At 38.5% G+C, this 16,333-nt stretch overlaps 1 protein-coding gene across 6 annotated transcripts in view; it reads right to left on the bottom strand.

The window, feature by feature from the left end:
• stag2b (stromal antigen 2b) overlaps positions 1 to 16,333 on the bottom strand; it is a 159,768-nt gene that overhangs the window by 71,766 nt on the left and 71,669 nt on the right. For all 6 annotated transcript variants that reach the window (XM_043704888.1, XM_043704889.1, XM_043704885.1 and 3 more), the window contains 5 exons: positions 10,941 to 11,105; positions 10,126 to 10,222; positions 9,481 to 9,557; positions 3,926 to 4,130; positions 2,157 to 2,308 (listed from right to left, as the gene is read on the bottom strand). In XM_043704888.1, coding sequence (XP_043560823.1) covers positions 2,157 to 2,308; positions 3,926 to 4,130; positions 9,481 to 9,557; positions 10,126 to 10,222; positions 10,941 to 11,105 — 696 coding nt within the window. The remainder of the gene's footprint in view (positions 1 to 2,156; positions 2,309 to 3,925; positions 4,131 to 9,480; positions 9,558 to 10,125; positions 10,223 to 10,940; positions 11,106 to 16,333) is intronic.

The raw sequence follows: 16,333 nt of genomic DNA, 5'->3' as shown, positions 1-16,333 counted from the left end.
CAAGTCCCTCCTTCCTACCTTTTATCTTAGCCTGCTGGACAAACTTTCCCCATTCCTGAAGAAGGGCTTATGCCCGAAACGTCGATTCTCCTGTTCCCTGGATGCTGCCTGACCTGCTGCGCTTTTCCAGCAACATATTTCCAGCCCATGCTCTGTGTACCTACGTTTACCCACATCCATCAATACATTTAGTTAACAGGAATTCATACATCTCAAAATTGACAGTTAACATAGCATGAACTTTCATTTGAAGAGGAGAAGCCCAAAATTCTACCATCCAGCATGTAGAAGCTTCTCTGAATTTTACTCCTGAAAAGTCTAGTTCTTTTTGCATTTTCCCACACTTAACTCCATTTGCCAACCTTTTGCTCACTTACTTAACCTATCAACATCCCTCATAAATCTGTGTTCATCTCTCTCTCAAACTGAATTTTCATATTTTTGTGGCATCTTCCAACTTGGCTACAGCATTTCTACTTCCTTACTCTAAATCGATAATATATATTGACTCCGTTGTGGTCCCAGCACTGACCCCTACGGAACCCTACTGGTCACCGACCTGAGAAAAAAAAAGTTTTATCCACACTTAGTATTTCCTACCCATTAGCTAATTTGCTATCCATGCCAATACACTATTCCCAATACCATGGGCTCTTATCTGATAACCTAATCATTTGAGGGGTACCTTGTCAAATGTCTTTATTCAAATCACTCCATGACTTCTAAATTCAACCCCATTTGTGTGATCTCCTCCCCCATGAATTAACCCATGCAGTCCAGGTTTCATTCCAGTGAACCTCCAGATCTGGTGTACAAATACTAGCGCAGCAAATAAAGGTGAGATTTAGCTCCATGCCCCAACAAAGAAAAACATACATAGGTACAAAAGCAACTGCAAGACAGGCTAAGTACAACATTAAAAAGAAACGTAATCTCATGTTAGAAGTTTCTTCTTCCCATCACAAGGCATTCACAGACTAAAATATATGATTAGGTAACTTCGTAAATTGAAAGTTCTGCTTCTACTGCATTCCTTGTAAGTTACAGTTTACCCACTTTAACGTGATTTTTTCATATTAGGTATTTTAAACAGATTTAGTGTACAAGAATAAATATTTGGAAAAGATAAAGCCTACCTGAACACTTTGCTCTAACCACAATTATAAAGCATGCAAGTTATGAGTACTTACACTGGATTAGCAGAGTGGAGTCAACACTTCATTTGATGAACAACACATTTCACTATGTTGCCCCTTAAAACTTTAAAGCTTGTCAGTGTGTCAATTAAAATAGTAATTTGGGCAAAACATAAAGGGGGCTAACGTGCCTTGTGTTGCTACCTCTGAAAATAAATGGATACATTGGCTGGGGCACTGTTTGCAAGGCTAGAGTAATTCTACAAAAACTGAGTTTAGTACTGCACCTGTCTATGTTTGTTAGCAGCTCCTTCTTACATTGGAGACTGCTGAGGTGCAGCTGCAAAACTTTCCACATACATGTATCAATGCAGCCACAGCCCCATTTCTCGAAATAAATGTGTGCATCCACTTTATTACACTACAAAAGATTCCACTAGGTTTTAAAAGCTTTTGTGCAACAAGACTTTTAAAATTTATTTCTGAATCCAATAGAAACTCTAATCATGCAAGAACACCTCTGACAGGAGAATTAAAACATAATTCATCAAATATTTATTGCAGTTCAATAAAACAATGTCATTTGACACAGTAAACATAAATGCAAACCACTGAAATAATAACCATCGTGCAATGAAATTGAGTAAAAAGTGATTATAAATGTAGAACAAACTAATCTTTACGCAATTTCCAAATGAAACCAATTGTTAAATGTATTTTTTCCTTTGCTTCATATTTAAATAATATGAATTCAAATAATAACTAATTGAATTAACCACATTTTATATTGTATGGTTTAATTATTTATGGCTGTTTACCAACAGATTTTTCTGGTTATTACACAGCCTTTGAACAAACATTCACTTCAGCACCTTGATGATCAACTTATTAAAAACACAATCCACACAACACAAAATTACAGAAAATGAAAAAAGGCTGAAGGAAATCTGACAAATTTAGTTACTTTCTTTCAATTGCAACAAGCAGGTAGTCATGTTGGTACATTGATATTTCACTAACCTCTTTTCTTTTCTGTAATAGGAGCTCCAACCTGTCATTGGCTCTTTTGCCAATTATTTTATTCCTTTCAGTTTCATATTGCCGCTGAGTGTTGTCCATGTTAATACTTAAATTTAACGCCACATTTACTAGGGCTGTCATCAGCTTCATAGCTATAAAAAGAAATGGTTGGACAGTTTAATTACATATACAAATATGGAATAATTCACTTATTTGCAACTAAAATAGAGCTTGCTTTCTTCTAAAAAAAATCTACAGTAAGTTAGTTAAATAGCTTTGTTTTTGTCTTTTTTTTAAAAAAGGAAAAGAGTTGTGACTTCAACAGTAAAATCCTCAGAACTGAGAGAACCACTTTAGTCATGTGCTAACTCATCAGAAGAATTATGTGCTATTTTTAGACTACTAGGCTGTAGAGTATGTAAATCACCACTTGATTTTATTGACTCAAGGTTAAGAAACCGAAATGAAAGTAAACATGGGACAAGAATTATCAGTAGTGAAAGAAATATACTAGAGAGATGTTATCATTTGGAGTTTCAAAAGGCTTGGTTTATAAAAAGGAGCAAAAATATCAAAAGAAACCTCGTGTGTAGCTTTGAGATTTAGGAAAGAATGAGTTAAGAGCAAAGAACTTAACATCAAAGTGAAATACAAAGTTGACCAAAGTCTTCTGCATTTAAATTGACTACTCCTTAGGATTAATCAAAATTTCTAATTTATTAGCTACTAGCATGTTTAAAAAATTGCCAGATTCATTCATATAACTCACCTTCATTATATTTTGTTTCTCAATATTAAGAGCTCACTTTTCATATTACTGTCAGAGAAAATCTAATACCCAATAGCAAATTTAAATTAGTTTAAACAATTCACAGGACTGTGACCCAAAAGTGTTTTTTCTCTCTCATGAGGAAAAAGGCACTCAATCAAGTCACTGACATCTCAACAAAAAACAAACACAATTGCACCCTTAGTTACACAAGCCGTGAGTCAAATATTTTGAGAAATAAACTATTCATTTTCATACACAAAAGGAAAAGAAATGTATTGTAGAAACTGAAAACTTAAAAGTTACAGTGCAGAAATTCAACTCTTTAATATTAAAGATCTACACACAGATAAAATGTAATCAAATACAGGTTTAGGTATCCTTTATCCACGCATCCGAAAACAAAAAATACTGAGACACAAAAGATCTTCACAAAAATGAACTAAACAAACCTTGCAGACACACTGAATTCTCATCTTAGGGAAAAAAAAATCTTGCTTCGCCTGAACAGATTTAAAAGCCAAGTTTATTTCCCCCCCTCCAAAGGAGCCAAACAAACTTGCTGATAGACTGAGTTTGCATCTTTGGAAGAAAATAACTTGGCTTTTGCGTCAGTTCACATCTGTTCAGGCCATGTGAAGTTTTTTTCCAAAGGGCTGAAACAAATGGAGACGCAGAATAATAAGTGCAAAGATAATGAGAAAAGTTTATCAAAAACCTGGTAGCATCTGTAAAGATGATGTGAACCTATTCGCCAACATGAATTCAAGGGTTACATTAATATTTTGATTTTGGTTGTGAGATGATTAGTAAAAGATCTTAGAGGGTAAGGAAAGCATGTCTGAAAATATCCTTAACTGAAAAATAATTAGTTCAGAGGATTACAAAATAAGGATTCCTGACCAACATATGAGTTTAACGGCAGAGAGAAAATGGAAAATGTAAAAGCAATATATAACTTGAAGGAAACAACTTCAGTATTTTAAAGCGGATATCTCACCTGCCAATGTGCTGGTGTGTCTGAATGCTCTAACCTGGGAGTCTGATAACCCAGTTAACAGTGAAATAACAGTGTCCATCATATATTCATCATATATGATACTGTACTGACACTGCCTGACAAGCACAGAGATGAATTCGCAGAAACTAGACTTGAATTTCTTCCACTGTGGACCAGGCATTGTAAGCGGGTAATCACCACTGTCCTGGAGTATAAGAAAGTTTATTAAATGTGGTTAGCAAAACAAGACAGATTGTTCAAAGGTAACTTGGTGCAGAATTACAGATCACAAATTCAAACCAAATAGTTCAGTAATCCAAACATACAAATATATTCTGTATACTGTATAAGAAAGAAAATAGATATCTAATCTGATCATTTTGGGGGGTGGGGGGCAGTGTTGAGGTTAAGGTGGTGGTGTTGCAGCAATGTTTCTCTCAAAAATGTTTGAATTTTGATCCGCAGTTTTCTTTAGAGTTACATTGTGCTAAACAGCTGCTCGAGTTCGAAATTTGGTTCAATTTGGTTTCTCTTTTTGCCAAATATTTTTAAAATTTTTAAACAATTGCTGTGGCGCAGTGCCTACCTCAGGTTCAAAGTCCAGGTCTAAGTCCCACATACACTGGCTGTGTGTTAAAACTGGCATTCCCTGGTAATTTCTTTTAATTCTTTCACAGGATAAAGGCATCACTAGTTGGTCATTTCTATTTGTCAGGAGGGTAGTTAAGACTCAACATTATTGCTGTGGGTCCAGATTCACAGGTAGCCCAGACCAGGTTAGGATGGCAGTTTGCTTTCTTAAAGGACATTATGAGCCAAATGGATTTTTCTGACAATTGACAATGGCCACCAGTGCTAAATTAGTTAGTTATCTCCTGCATACAAAAACTAACCGAGCCAATTATCACCCATTCGTCTACCCTCAATCATCATTTAGACTGGTACAAAAGGTGATCTCATGACAGACCAAAGGATCTGTTTCCATGCTGTTCATCTCCATGACTCAATGACTGGTACAAAAGATGAAATCACATGGTATCAGGGTTGAGCTGGCAAGAACTGGCTTAGTCATAGAAGGCAGAGGTGGAAGGATGCTTTTCGGAATGGATGGTTGTGACTAGTGGTTTCCACAGGGATCAGTGCTGGGACCCCTGTAGTTTGTGGTCTACATAAATGGTTTGGAGGAAAACATGGCTGGTCTAAATCATAAGTCTGCGAACAATACAAAGATTGGAGGAGTTGCGGATAGTGAGGAGAATTGTCAGAGGATAAACATCAGATTAGATTAGATTACTTTACAGTGTGGAAACAGGCCCTTCGGCCCAACAAGTCCATACCGCCCCGCCGAAGCGCAAACCACCCATACCCCTATATTTACCCCTTACCTAACACTACGGGCAATTTAGCATGGCCAATTCACCTGACCTGCACATCTTTGGACTGTGGGAGGAAACCCACGCAGACACGGGGAGAATGTGCAAACTCCACACAGTCAGTCGCCTGAGGCGGGAATTGAACCCGGGTCTCTGGCGCTGTGAGGCAGCAGTGCTAACCACTGTGCCACCGTGCCGCCCACATCAGTTGGAGACATGGGCAGAAAAATGGCAGATGGCGTTTAATCTGGACAAACGTGAGGTGATGCATTTTGGAAGGTCACGTACAGGTGGTAATTATACAGTGAATGGCAGAACTCTTAACATTACGGATATACAGAGAGATCTGGATGTGCAGGTCCACAGATCACTGAAGGTGGCAGCACAGGTAGATAAGGTAGTAAAAAAGACCTTTGACATGCTTGCCTTTATTGGAAGGGGCATTGAAAATAAGGACAGACAAGTTATTCTGCAATTTTATAGAGGTTTAGTTAGGCCACATTTGGAATATTGCATAGAGTTCTGGTCACCACACTACCATAAGGATGTGGATGCTTTGGAGGGGGTAAACAAAAGGTTTACCAGGATGTTGCCTGCTATGAGGAATTTTAGCTATGAAGAATGGTTGGATCGACTGGGTTTGTTTTGACTAGAATGCAGGAAGTTGAGGGGCGACCTCAAAGAAGTTTATAAGATTGTAAATGACATGGATAGAGTGGAAAGTAGGAGTCTTTTTTCCCCACGGTGGAGAGGTCAATTACTAGGGGATAAAGGTTCAAGGTTGGGGGCGGGGGGCTTTTAAAACAAAAAAGATATTTGAGATAAGTTTTCCAAACAAGGGTGGTGAGTGCCTGGAATACACAGCTAGGGATGGTAATGGAAGCAGACGCAATAGCAGCATTCAAGAAACACCTGGATGAATGCATGAACTTGAAGGCAATAGGGGGATATTGTGACGATGCTGCTCCTTTAACAAGGTTATGCTGTCCTCAACTTTTTTCTTCCCAGAGAGGTCGTAAAAGACACAGACTTCGAAAAGTTAGGGACTGAAGGGTTTTAGGGCCAATTTGTTTACAGCAACAGATACTGCCTCAGGCAGAAGGTTTTGAAGTTTTAAAAAGAACACTTGTACAATAAGAGGTCAATGGCCACTTCTCCCAGCTCAGCTTTTCTTTGGTTTTTAGCGGTAATGTGGAGAAAAGCCTGTTGGACCCAAAGCAGCAGATCCAGGTTGGTACTCTCTCACTGACTTTTCTCCTGAAAAAAAAACTGTGTTTGACTTTACCTTTTGTGCCAAGGGGTGATTATAGGGATTGTTGCAAGTATGTGGAACAGCATCATTAAAATGGGATAATCTGCTGGGCTTTCAAATAGGTTAAGTTATTCTGTATTCTGTTCTCTTTTGTTTGTATTTCATTCAGTAATCTTTTAAATAAATTGTTTTGTTTAAAACTCAGTGGGTTGACCAGCAGCATCCTCCCGGAATATCCATGTTATATCTGCTTAAAACAAGTAACAAAGTTAGGGTCTGGGCTACTTTCTTGAAATGTTTTGAGGGGGTCTGGCCTGGTCCATAACAATTTTGATTCTGTAAGTGAAGAGAGTTTTAGTATGGAACAGTGCAAAATGTGTTGCCACAGGATTGGAGGGCCGAAGGGCAAGTTCCTGTGTTGTACTGTTCTTTGTTTATCAGTGAAGTTATGGAAGCTACCAACAATGCTACCATGCAGCATTTGCTCAGCACTAACCTGCTCACTAACACTCAGTTTTGGTTCTATCAAGACCATTCAGCTCCACAAGTCATTACAGCCTTGGTTTACACATGGACAAAAGAGCTGAATTCTACAGATGAGTTCAGAGTCACTGTACTTAACATCAAGGTTGCATTTGACCAAGTGCAGAATCAAAGAACTTTCGCAAAACAAGCATCAATGGGAATAAAAGGGGAAACCCTGCGCAAGCTTGAATCATATATGGCACACAAAAGACAATGGTCGTGTTTGTTGGAGGTCAATCACTGAAGCTCCGGACAACTCTGCAGGAGTTTCTCTTGGTAGTGCCCAAGGCCCAATCACCTTCAGTTGATTCAATGATCTTACCTCCACCATAAGTCATAAGTGGAATTGTTCACCAATGATTGCACAATGTTCAACACCATTTGTGACTCCTTACATACCAAAGCAGTCCATGTTCAAATGTTTGGATTGACAAGTGGCATACAACATTCACACACGTGCCGGCCAAACTCCAACGAGAGAATTTTGAGATTCAATGACACCACTGTCACTGAATCCCCACTATCAATCCTGGGGGTTACCATCGAACTGAACTTAATATGGAACAAATAAGTACTGCAGCTACAAAAGCAGATAAGCAGCTCAGAATCCTGCAGTAATTCACCTCCAGACTCTCCAAAGCCTGTCCACCATCAGCAAGGCACAAGTCAAAACGTGTGATGGAAAAATCTCCACTTGCTTGGATGACTGCAGCTCCAATAACACTCAAGAAGCTTGACATTATCCTGGCCGAAGCAGCCCCTTGATTGGCACTGCATCTCCAAACATTTTATCCTTTCACCACCGACTCTCAGTATCTGTCCTGTGCATCATCTACAAATTGCACTGCAGAAATTCACCAAAGATCTTCAGACAACACCTTCCAAACTAACAACCACAACCATCCAGAAGGGCAAGGGCAGCAGATAAATGGAAACACCACTGCCTGCAAGCTCCCTTTCCAGCCACTCACCATCCTGAATCACAAATAGACAACCATTCAGTGTCACAGGATCAAACTTCTGGAATTCCCTCCCTAATGGTATTGTGGATGTACCAACGCCAAATTGATGCAGAAGTTCAAAGTTCAAGCTTCTCAAGAAAATCTTGGGACAAGCACAAAATGCTGAACCATTCAGCGACAGCCCAGATTCCAAAAATTAACCTAGAAATATCCAAACAGGTTGATTAACAATGTTTGACTTTGATGTGACAGCAAATCTTGTGACAGTGGGAATGTCCCTACCTCTGGGTCAGAAGGTCCAAGTTTTTGTCTCGCCTGCCCCAAAGTCTTGTCAGAACATGCCTGAACAGACTGATTAAAATAACTAGTTAGGATGTGTGTATAAGAATTCCTGTGCACATTGGCCTATCCTTGGCCTAGAAGGTCTGGGTTCAACTACCATCAGTACTAGAGGTGTGCCATAACATGTCTGAACTGGTTGGTTGAAAATAATTCATTATGTCTTGCTTAGATGTGTACACAAAGAGCCAGCCAATATGTGTTGGGGATTGTTTAGAATAAAGATGTAAAGCTGTGGCAAGCAATAACCAGTCTCTGTCAAATCTTTCTAGTCTGTATGTTTATTCACCCATTGGGTTTAGAGTTCCACAAACAGTTGCCAGGTCCTCAGTAAATGTTTTGATCAGTGACAACCTTGTACTCATTTCTGCATTCACTGAGATTGTATCACTCAAAGAACTGAAATGATTGACAAGAATTAATTAATAATAAAATCTGAATAATTCAATGCTACTGAAGTGGTGAAACTTGAATTGCTTTATTTTTCTTTTAGCTTTATGTGCTTAGTTCAAATAAAAACTTCAGTGACAGCAGAAATTCACTTCAACCTTTTAGAAAACAAATGAAACCGAGCAGATAGCACTTTTAAACAAATGAGATTTGCAAAGACTGTAACGATAACTTCAAATATGAATCAAAATTTAAAACTTGATCTGATTTGAACTTCGTCAGAACCAAAAAAACTAAACATTCTACACATGATGTAACACTGGCAGTGAACTAGGTTACTTATAATTCTGTAAGAAAGCTTTCAACTATTTTTCAAACCTTAAAACAATATGGAAGTTACTACTGGAATAGCTTAAGTTAACAAATCATCCAGTTTGAAAACTCTTCGATCTGAAACCTGTTTCACTCTCCACAGATGCTGACTGCAACTTGTAGCTTTTACACTTGCAGCTTCTTTCATAATGTTTTCCGAGATCCCAAATACATATTAAAAATTACAAAAATAAAGATGCCATGCTTAGGTCGAAGATTCAAAAGCCTGAAATTTAATTCTGTTTCTTTAGCCCGAGAAGTCACCAAACATGTGAGATGATTCCAGTATTTATTTTGTATTTCAAATAGTTGTTTTTTGAAAACAATTTTATTTAAAATTACCTCGTCAAATTCTTCTGTCATCTTGCGAATTATCTCAGAATTTTGCATGTGACGGAACATATCAGCAGTTACTACACCTGCCAATCAAGAACAATTGATGAATGAATACAAGACAGAACATAGAAAATAGGGAAGAGAGAAAAAAATTCTTGTTCTTGTGCATACAACATCCCACAATGTGAGCCTGGCCACCAGTCTTAGATTGCTTGTCAACATAATTCTGAGCATAATCTGAACATTTTAGCAAATTTGGCCATTAAGGACATCATACCTTATGTCCGATACATTATTTAAACATCTGACAGCACAAGCTGTCACATATCTCCTCAGATGCCACCTGACCTGCCGTGCTTTTATCAGTGCCATACTTTATAGACTCAGATTTCAAAAAAAGATTGACAACCAAGCATCAAACTGGTGCATTCTTCAGGAAACCAATCATTTGTCAGCCAATCATCACAGGCTTCTCAGATCACTAAAACATTGTTTTTCTTTTCATTGGAATTCTGCAAATTATCTTGCTGAATCTTGCAGTTAGTGCAAAATGAAAAATTTGACAATTTATGTCTTTTACCAACAAACTCTGAATTGTGGCTGGGACACAACACTATCAAGGTTACTGGAAATACGAGGTCAACAACCTACCTTTGCAGCCCGAACACTGAATAAAAAAATTTATAAGATCCAGAAGTGCAGTATCCCGGTCATGCTTATAGGATTCAATCCAGTCATCTACAACAGTCTACAAAGCAGAAAAGAAAAGCAAACAAACAATCAGGACTACAAAAGTACTGTTTAAAATAGAACTGGCTATTACCTTGCAATCATGATATTCTTACGAAAAACAAAAAATTGAGAGGTGAGACCCAAGATTGGTAGGGGTGAGATGAGATGAAAGAATAGAATAATAGGAAAGCAAAAGGAGGAGGAGTGGTATGACAGCATGTGGAAGGGAGAGGCCAACGCAGCACAAGCAGGGAAGAGCACAGGAAGTGGCCTTTTGGAATATCTGCACCCTGCAACAAGTGGAATGTGAGCTTATCCTTGCCTGTCATCAGTTTTAGCATTAAGCCAACCTAGTAAGGCCAGATGAGCCTGAAACAATTCATGCCACAAGTCACCATTATTGTAATGAAAGGTTGCTGTGTTCACTGTCATGAACTTGTCAGCAATGAACAGAAAAATCAAAATTAAAGTAGCTCATGAAAACCCATGAGTTGCAGCTCCTTAAAGCATTACAGTTTGGTATTTGTACATGAAGTGGCAAGTAAAACAGATACATGTTGCAACTCCTTTCCTATGGTTGTCTTACTCATTTGGTTTACAATGATACTTTGAGAACAAGTAGTATGTTAGACAGCATGCAAGATACGAGATAGTTCCATAAAATTTATACGGAGTCTTACTCCTGCACTGCAAAACAATTTATTTTCTTGACCACTCAATCTAATAATCTTTACCTGCATTGCACTCTTGCCCAATTTCACAACCTCAAATAGCATCATGTTTTCCACTCCCCCATTCTGTTGGTGATGTCCATTCATCCGGTTCATGCCTGTTGCAGATTTTCCACCATTTCCACTCTTTCCTTTCTCTCCAGAAACTTTTTTTACTTTTTTATTTGACTAAAAATAGAAAAGATTTTAAAACAATATATTTTACAGTATCACCACATGAAATAAATGTAATCTTATCATTGCGCCCGAACACATCACTAATCAGTAGTAAAAATTTGTTGCATCCTTCAAAGTAAAGTTGCTATTACTGAGATCATCATTGCTTAATTTAAAAAAATGCACACACTGCTAACTGGGTAGAATGAAAGCATCACTAACTGCACTCTTTGGTTGGAACTTATGCAGAGATTTTCGTTATGGATGGCAACTTCATCTGTTTGGGATATTAACAATCCAGCATTGAGTAATGAAATGATTTTTGATGTCACAATGATGATGAGTTTCAATATCTTTTATTTATTTCGAGAATTCCTCAAAAATTGTTCTTTGTGATGAGGCATCAGTGGGTGAGAGAGAATCACTCTGTCTTCATTTAGCCCTGTTTAACTCACAATGTCCGTCACATAAACCCATATAGGTATTCACACAAACAAAATTTCAGTGTATTCAGCCATGTTGTAAGTTGACACATTTTCATCCAGACATAATTCCAGTAGCATTTTCCCAGTATTTAAGACAATCAGGTATCTTGTTGATTTATCACATCTGAACCCAGTAGGAGGCTAACTGTAGTTCTGTCCTACCACCTTTTCCCTGAAAACATAGGCACTGCATTTTCTCAGTGTCAGCCAGTCAGCCCTCTGAATCATTTGACATAATCAGTGTGAGATGTTAGATCAGCTATCTCTTATCCACGATATTCCCATTACCTTTTATGCTATTGCTAACTAGAAATGTATAAATCTGTACTTTGAACACTCATAGAATACAGCACAAAATCAGTACAAAATCCTGAGAGATTTGAATCAAGGAATAGTGAGTTTGCAAATGTGTAAATAAGTCAGTGGGCCAAATTTAGGGAGAAGCAGTTAACAGCAAACTGTCAACATACATCATTGCCCTCTGGAACAGACAACAACTTCATTATATGGGACACAGGTCAGGTATGGCAATATCCTGAGTGTTCTGTTTGTGTTTTGAGGCTTTGACAGCGGATTCCCATCCTTGGCCCATGACAGCAAAATCTCATCACTTCACACACCCAGTATTCAAATTTACAAGTGACACAAAGCAGTCACTACTAAAGGACACAGATTACAGGCAGAACTATGGAACAGAAGAAGTTCAGTGAAGTGAAGCAAAGGGTCAAGTGCATTAGATGTGAGAAAAATAAACTGAAATTTTTGTTTACTTGGTAAGACACAAAGGACTGTGAACTAAGTCTTGCGCTCGTGGACAGAAATCAGCAATTGTGCACACCTACATAATGAAATATTGACCTTTATTTTTGGGGGATGAAGAATGCAAACGTCAAGTCAGAAGTGAAATAGCAGTTACACAGAGATTGAACCATATACCTTCAGTTCAGTTTGAATGCCAAACATCAGCAAAGATAAGTTAACCTTGGTTTAGTACAATGCAGATTTTTCAGAATTATATTTTTTTGGATACTTGGGTGCTTTAGGTTCAGTTCGCCAGGGTCAGGGGAAATTGTCATCACATTTACAGAATGCAATGAAATTGCTTTCCCAGTTTCACAACGCTTTTCTGTGTCTTTTACATAAACAAAAGTACACTGGAAAATACAAATAGGGAAGTGAAATTTAAAAAAAGAGTTGCCATGAGTACCCTCATGGCTATGGTTTTGCTTGGAATACGTAGAACCTTGTCCGCTCCAGTCCTACTTAGGCCTCCTCTAGCATCTCTTTTCCCATAACATTGATGACCACATTAGTGACATTTCCCATCCTTGCACTGAGCTGCAAATTTACATCTTCCAACCTTCATTTTTCTCTCAACTCCCATGGTCCATCTTGGACTCCTCCTGTCTCTTCTTGACCCATCTCTGGGATAGGTTCTAACCTGTATTTACTACAAGCTCACTGACTCCGACAAGTACTTTGACAATGTTTCCTTCTACCCAGATTGCTCCAAGAACTCCATCTGTACACGCAGTTCTTCTTTCTCAATTGCACGTTCAGGTAATAAAACCTACCATATAAATGCTTCTGGAAAATTTTCCTTGTTTCTCAATCGACTTCTAGCCCACTCACGTTTGTCAGGGCCCTCAACCAAGTCTGTTCTTGGTCATGTGCCTCTGCTCCCTCCAAAACCCACAATATAGGCCTCTTGTTCTCACTTTCCCACTCATGACCATCATTACCAAATGAATCATCTGTCATTTCCACCACTGTCAATGTTGTCACCAACCAAATGTCTCCTTCCCTTCACTCTAAATATTCTGAAAGAACTGTTTCATCTTAAATATCTTGGCACAATCATAGATACTCTCCTTGTCCCCTTCCTTTTCTATAGCATCTTTCCATGCGAGGACAGCAGGTATAACATCTGTTGCCTCTCCCCTTCTCATTGTCTAAAACTCCACAGACTCATGCAACTGAAATGTATAATTCTGTTAACTTAATAAGCTTCATTCACTGCTTATGATGTGGGCTCCTCCACACTGGGGAGATGAAACAGACAGGGAGATGGCTGTGTGAACACCTTTATTCAGTCCACCATTTAAAAAAAAACTCTCAACTCTTGTCATTTTAATTCTGCATGTTGCTCCAACTTAAGATTTCACAAAATCTTGGACTGATTATAACATAGAAAGCCAGTCATGACTGTGACAGTTCTCTGGCCTTTCCCACCTTTTCCTGGTAACTCTTCTACTTTTGCTTCAGCTAATTATCCAGTTCTCTTTGGAAGGCCTCAAGTAAATCTGCTACCACCAGACCCTGAAAAGAGCATTCCAATTCCAATCACGCACTGTCATCAGTGGTTCTTTTCAGTGTCTAGGCTCACCATCCGTGATTCGCCAATAGGAACAGTTTTTCATTACCTACCCTGCCCAAATCTCTCAATTTTGAAAACAAACACTGACCACTATTCTTGGTTTCCTGTCACTCAGCCAACTTTATACCCATGCTGCAATCGTCCTTTTTCATGGCCTTCAACTTCGCTGACTTGCGAGTTTTATGGTACTTCTTCAACCAAAAAACCATCAACTACATTACCCTGACCAAGTGGTCTTCTTCAAAGAGGAGTTAAACATGATTTTCTATTGGTATCTCTGTGCTGCCTTCCTTAATTATTGTAATGTCCATGTGGCTGTTAATTTTGTCCAAAGCTTTCTAAAAGCTTTTCCACTGCTTACATAACAATAGCTGAACTGCATTTGCTGGGTTCAGTTTGACAATTTTTGTGGACACGAGTATAATATTTGCAGTCATCTCCAATTCTGGCACTGCCTTTGATCTCAAAGATTGACAAATTTGATCTGTTCCTCAGCAATTTACACCTTTACATTTTTCAGTATCCATAACAGTAATTAATCAATTCCTGGTGATTTATCAGGGCGATTTAAGCATAATTACCCTATCAAACAAAAAATCAAAAGAACGCTAGGTAGATGCTAGAAGTCAAACAAAAACAGAAATTACATGATCTCAGCAGGTCTGACTCATCTGTAGACAGTCTTAGAGTCAGAATCATACAGCACAGAAAAAGACCCTTTGGTCCAACGAGTCCATGCCAAACATAATCCCAAACTCAACTAGGCCTAGCTATCTGCTCCTAGTCCATATCCCTCCAAACCTAATCTATTCATGTACCTATTCAAATGTCTTTAAACATTCTAATTGTGCCCTCATCCACCACCCTCTCAGGAAGTTCATTCCACACATGAACCACCCTCTGTGTAAAAGATTTGCTCATGTCTTTTTAAAATTTTTCCTCTCTCACCTAAAAAATGTGTCCCACAGTCTTCAAATCTCTCATCCTCAGGAAAAGAAAACAATCAACCTTATCTATACCCTTCATGATTTTATAAACTTTTATAAAGGTCACCTTTCAACGTCCTACACTCCTGTCAAAAAAGTTCTGGCCTATCCGGCCTATTTTTAGAACTCAAACTTTCCATACCCACAAATATCCTAGTTAATCTCTTCTGAGCTCTCTCCAACTTAATAATGTCCTTCCTTTATCTACACAACCAGAACTGGAGATAGTACTCCAGAAGAGGCCTCATCAATGTACTATACAACCTCAACATGACTTCCCAACTCCTATACTCCAAGGACTGAGCAATGAAGGCAAGTGTGTTCAACACCTTTTTATCTGCCCTGTTATTATATGACAAACTTCAAAGAATCAGTGTTAATGTTTCGGATCCAGTGACCCTTCTTCAGAACATATCCAACATTTCAATAACTTCTTAGGTCATAAAGTGTCACAACGACCTCCTCTTCCACTATGACTTGGTCTGCAATTTCTTCCTTGGTAAAGGCAGATACAAAATACTCATTTGGTACCTCAAGCTATGCCTCTACTTGCAAGCATGTGTGTTCTTTTTAGCCCCTCATTGCCCCAATCCTACTTTTGCCACCTGATTACTATGTGCATACCTTGATGAAGCTTTTGGATTCAGTTTTATGCTCTTTCTTTTTATTTCCATTCCCCTACAGCCTGGTCCTCAGTTGAATTATCTACCTGACAACTGTCAAATGCCCATTTTTGGTATTTTTCCACTCACACTCTCTATAAACAGGGAGCTTTGGATTTGTTTGTCCTACTGTCCTACTAAGTGTCAAAGAGCAATCTCCTCTTTGAGGGCAGCTCATTGAAGCTCATTGTCTTGTTACAGTTTTACTCGCTGTGCTTGATAACAATTTACCAGGGTTAGATGCGTTCTCAGCAAAATTTGTCTTTCCTGAATTAAATATTCTTAGTCTGGATTGCATCTTATCCTTTTCCATTGTTAAGCTAAATCTTAGCAAAGTAGCCTTGATAATGTTGCCCTCTAAATGTTTCCGACTGAGAAACGATCCACCTCAAGTTCCAGAACCAGATTCAGCAGTACCTCTTTCCTCACTGGATTAGAAAGATTAAAGATCTAGGAAACGTTCCTCAACATACTTCAAATGTCTTTGCCCCTTGCACTATCACTGCCCCAGTGTACACTAGAATAAGTGAAATACTCCACCATCATATTTGCTCAACAAGTACCAAGCAATGGTCATCTCCAATAAAAAGAGAACCTAACTATTGCCCCCTTAACATTCAATGGCACTACTGCCACTGAATTTTACCCAATATCAAATTCTTGTCAGTGCTAAGGCCGAGGAAACGGAATTAAACCAGCCATACAAATATTGTGGCTACAACAGCAGGTC

Source organism: Chiloscyllium plagiosum, chromosome 15 (assembly GCF_004010195.1).
Source record: "Chiloscyllium plagiosum isolate BGI_BamShark_2017 chromosome 15, ASM401019v2, whole genome shotgun sequence".
NCBI classification, from domain to species: Eukaryota; Metazoa; Chordata; class Chondrichthyes; order Orectolobiformes; family Hemiscylliidae; genus Chiloscyllium; species Chiloscyllium plagiosum.
Note: the sequence above shows the minus strand (reverse complement) of the source record. Positions and strands in the feature narration are given on the sequence as shown.